Consider the following 4170-nt stretch of genomic DNA (forward strand, 5'->3'; position numbering starts at 1 on the left):
GTTTCCCAAGATACATTTTTGGGCAAAGATAAAAGCAAACTGCAAAACATTATGCATATAGGATGATCCTATTTATATTTTAGATAACTATATATTTGAGTGAGAACATATATATGTTAATGCATAGAAAATAGTTTCAGGTATGCACATCAAAATGTTACTACTACTGATCTCTGAGCATGGGAAGACGATATAGGAAGATATAGACAAGGGAAGATTGAAAATGTTTTTTCCAATTTTTAGGTATACATTTATATATTTTTAAAAATTTAACAACTATAATGCAATCATATGGTATTTCTGTTACAGCTATTATAACAACATTCAAGAATGTAAAGGAGGGACTTCCCTGGTGGTCCAGTGGCTAAGACTCTGTGCTACCAATGCAGGGGGCCTGGGTTCGATCCCTAATCAAGGTAATAGATCCCACATGCCACAACTAAGAGTTCGCATGCCACAACTAACGATCCTGCATGCCACAACGTAGATCCCGCGTGTCACAACTAAGACTAGGCACAACCAAATCAATCAATCAATCAATCAATATTAAAAAAAGAACATAGGGTAAAGATGGCGGAGCGTGGTTACAGCTTTTCACTGACTACATTCAGCCCGTCTGGTAAACTTGTCCAGATTGAATATGCTTTGGCTGCTGTAGCTGGAGGAGCCCCTTCAGTGGGAATTAAAGCTGCAAATGGTGTGGTCTTGGCAACTCAGAAGAAACAGAAATCCATTTTGTATGACGAGCGAAGTGTCCACAAAGTGGAACCAATCACCAAACACATAGGCTTGGTGTATAGCGGCATGGGCCCAGATTACAGAGTGCTTGTGCACAGAGCTCGAAAACTAGCTCAGCAATACTATCTCGTTTACCAAGAACCCATTCCCACAGCTCAGCTGGTCCAGAGGGTAGCTTCTGTGATGCAAGAATATACCCAGTCAGGTGGTGTTCGTCCATTTGGAGTTTCTTTACTTATTTGCGGTTGGAATGAGGGACGACCATATTTGTTTCAGTCAGATCCATCTGGAGCTTACTTTGCCTGGAAAGCCACAGCAATGGGAAAGAACTATGTGAATGGGAAAACTTTCCTTGAGAAAAGATATAATGAAGATCTGGAACTTGAAGATGCCATTCATACAGCCATATTAACCCTAAAGGAAAGCTTTGAAGGGCAGATGACAGAAGATAACATAGAAGTTGGAATCTGCAATGAAGCCGGATTTAGGAGACTGACTCCAACTGAAGTTAAGGATTACCTGGCTGCCATTGCATAATAATGAAGTGACCAAAAATCCAGGATTTCAGATAACCTCTCTACTTAAACATGTTTAAAGTATGTTTTTGTTTTGCAGACTTTTTGCATACTTATTTCTACATGGTTTGATGGACTGATGTTTTTAAAATGAGACTTATAAATCATAATAAACCGTTAAATTCAAAAAAAAAAAAGAACATAAAGGAAGACATGAACATAGTGAGGTGAGAAATGATTATGATAATCAAATGGAACTTCTCCAGAGTTAAAATATAATACCTGTAAAAAACAATACCCTGGATGGAATTAACAGCAAATTAGATATCTGATAAGAAAGAATTAGTAAACTCGAAGATATGACAAAAGAAACTATATAAGATAAAGCATAAAGATTTTCAAAAGACAAATAAAATGAACCAAATATCAGCAACCTACAGAACAAAACCAAGCAGTTCTAACATATATGTAATTGTGGTTCCCAAAAGCCAGTGTGCAGAAAAAATATTTGAGAAAATAGGGGCCCCTAAATTATCCAAATTTGATGAAAATATAAATCCACATGTGCAAGAAGCTCAATGAATTCAAGCAAGATAAATACAAAGAAATCCACACCAAACACATCATAATGGAATTCCTGAAAACCAATGATAACAACAACAAAAAATAAATGCAGGCAAAAAAAAAAAATTAGGTACAGAGGAACAAAGTTAAGAATACAAACTTCTCATCATAGAACATTCCACCTAGCAACTGCAAAATATATACCCCTTTTAAATACAACAGAAACATGCACCTAGATAGACCATATTATAGGTCATAAAACAATTCTCAATAAATTTTAAATGATTCAAAACATACAGAGTATTTTCTCTGACCAAAGTGAATTTAAATTAGAATTCAAAAAGAGAACAATTATGTAGAACACTAAATATTCAGAAACTAAGTAACAGATTTAATAATCCATGGGCCAAAGAAGAAATCACATTGGATATTAAAAAATATTTGAACCAAATGAAAATAAAATCAAGGCATGTGAAAATTTATGGACTTCAAGTACAGCTTTATTTGGTGACAAATCTATAGCTTTAAATGCTCATGTTAGAAAATAAAAAGGGTTTAAAAGTCATTGATCTAAGTTTTAACCTTAAGGAACTAGAAACAAAGAGCAAATTAAATCCAAATTAAGTAAAATCCTAAGTGTATAAATCTATGAAAAAGAAAATCATAAGAAAAGAAAAAGGAGAAAATTAAGAAGATAAAAAATTGGTTCTTTGCAAAAAATAAAATGGATAAGTGTTTAGCAAGAGTGACCAGAATAAAAAAAGGAAACACAAACTCCCAATAAAAAAGTAACAAAGGAGATATAACTAGAGAACTTACAGGCATTCATAGGCTAATAATTCAATATTACAAACAACTTTATACCAATAAGTTCAATAACTTAGAAGAAATTGAAAAGTTCCTTAAAAACACAACTTCCAAAAACTGACTCAAGAAGAAATACAAAATCTAAATAACCTTAAATCAGTGAAAGTGATAGAATTTGTAGTAAAAAATGTCCCCATGAGAAAAAAAGCTCAGGTCCAGGTGGTTTCACTAGTAAATTTCATCAAACGTTTAAGGAAGAAATAATATCAATCTTACACAAACTCTATCAGAAAAATAGAGGAGGAGGAAACACTGCTGAACTCATTTAATGAGGCCAGCATAATGCTGATTTCAAAACTTGGCAAAGACATTCCAAGAAAGGAAAATTTCCCTCATGAAAATAGATGCAAATATCATTAACAAAACATTGCCATATTGCAGAGGTTGGCAGACTGTGGCCTACAGGCCAAATCTGGCCTGCCACCTGTTTTTGTAAATAAAAGTTTTATCAGAACACAACCATGTCCATTCAATTACGTATGGTCTCCGACTACAAAGCCAGAGTTGCATAGTTGCCACAGAGGCCATATGGCCTATAAAACTGAAAATATTTAACATCTGGTTCTTTACAGAAAAACAGTGTGATGACCCATGGCATATTGAATCCAGTAATATATTTTTAAAAGATAATATATCATCACCAATTGATGTGTATATGAGGAATGCAAGATTGGTTTTACCTTCAAAAATTAAACAATATAATTCACCACAATAAAGGAGGAAACACATATGTTCATCTCAATAGATACAGAAAATCGTTTGACAAAACTCAGTACCCATTAATGATAGTTCTCAGTAAATTACGAATTACAGAACGCTTCCTCATTCAGATAAACAATATCAATAAAAGTCTTAAAACTTAACATAATATTTAATGGTAAATATTGAACATCAATCCCCTAATACCAGTAACAAGATAAGGAGGTATGTTTCTACCACTTCTATCAAAATTATAGTGGACATTCCAGCCATTGCAATAAGGCAAGTAAAAGAAATAAATGGCAGACAACATAATTGTTTATGTATATAGAAAACCCAAAGAAATCTAAAAAAAAAATAAGTAAATAACTTAGGAAGTGAACGTATTAAGATCATAGTATACTAAATCACTATACAAAAATCTATTATATTTCTTATTGAAATATAGTTGATTTACAATGTTGTGTTAATTACTGCTGTACAGCAAAGTGATACAATTATACATATATATACATCTTTAATACACTTTTCCATTTTGGTTTATTATAGGATATTCAATATAGTTCTCTTTGTTATACAGTAAGACCTTATTGTTTATCCATCTGAAAATAAAATTGAAAAAAATTCCATTAAAAAATCAAAATATTAAATATCTAGGAATAAATTTAACAAAATATGTGCAATATCTCTACACTGAAAATTACAAAGATTAAGATAAATGAAGATTTAAATATGTAAAGAAGTATACCATAGCTTTGAATTACAAGATTCCATATCATTAAGATGT

General features: G+C 32.4%; 1 protein-coding gene across 1 annotated transcript; it reads left to right on the forward strand.

Annotated features, from left to right (window-relative positions):
* The first annotated feature begins 568 nt into the window (after positions 1 to 568).
* On the forward strand, positions 569 to 1435 carry LOC130841909 (proteasome subunit alpha type-2-like). Its single transcript, XM_057718524.1, has one exon. The coding sequence runs from the start codon at positions 571 to 573 to the stop codon at positions 1273 to 1275; it is 705 nt and encodes a 234-aa protein (XP_057574507.1). The 5' UTR covers positions 569 to 570; the 3' UTR covers positions 1276 to 1435.
* Positions 1436 to 4170: the final 2735 nt, after the last annotated feature.

The sequence above is a fragment of the Hippopotamus amphibius genome, chromosome X (assembly GCF_030028045.1).
Source record: "Hippopotamus amphibius kiboko isolate mHipAmp2 chromosome X, mHipAmp2.hap2, whole genome shotgun sequence".
NCBI classification, from domain to species: domain Eukaryota; kingdom Metazoa; phylum Chordata; class Mammalia; order Artiodactyla; family Hippopotamidae; genus Hippopotamus; species Hippopotamus amphibius.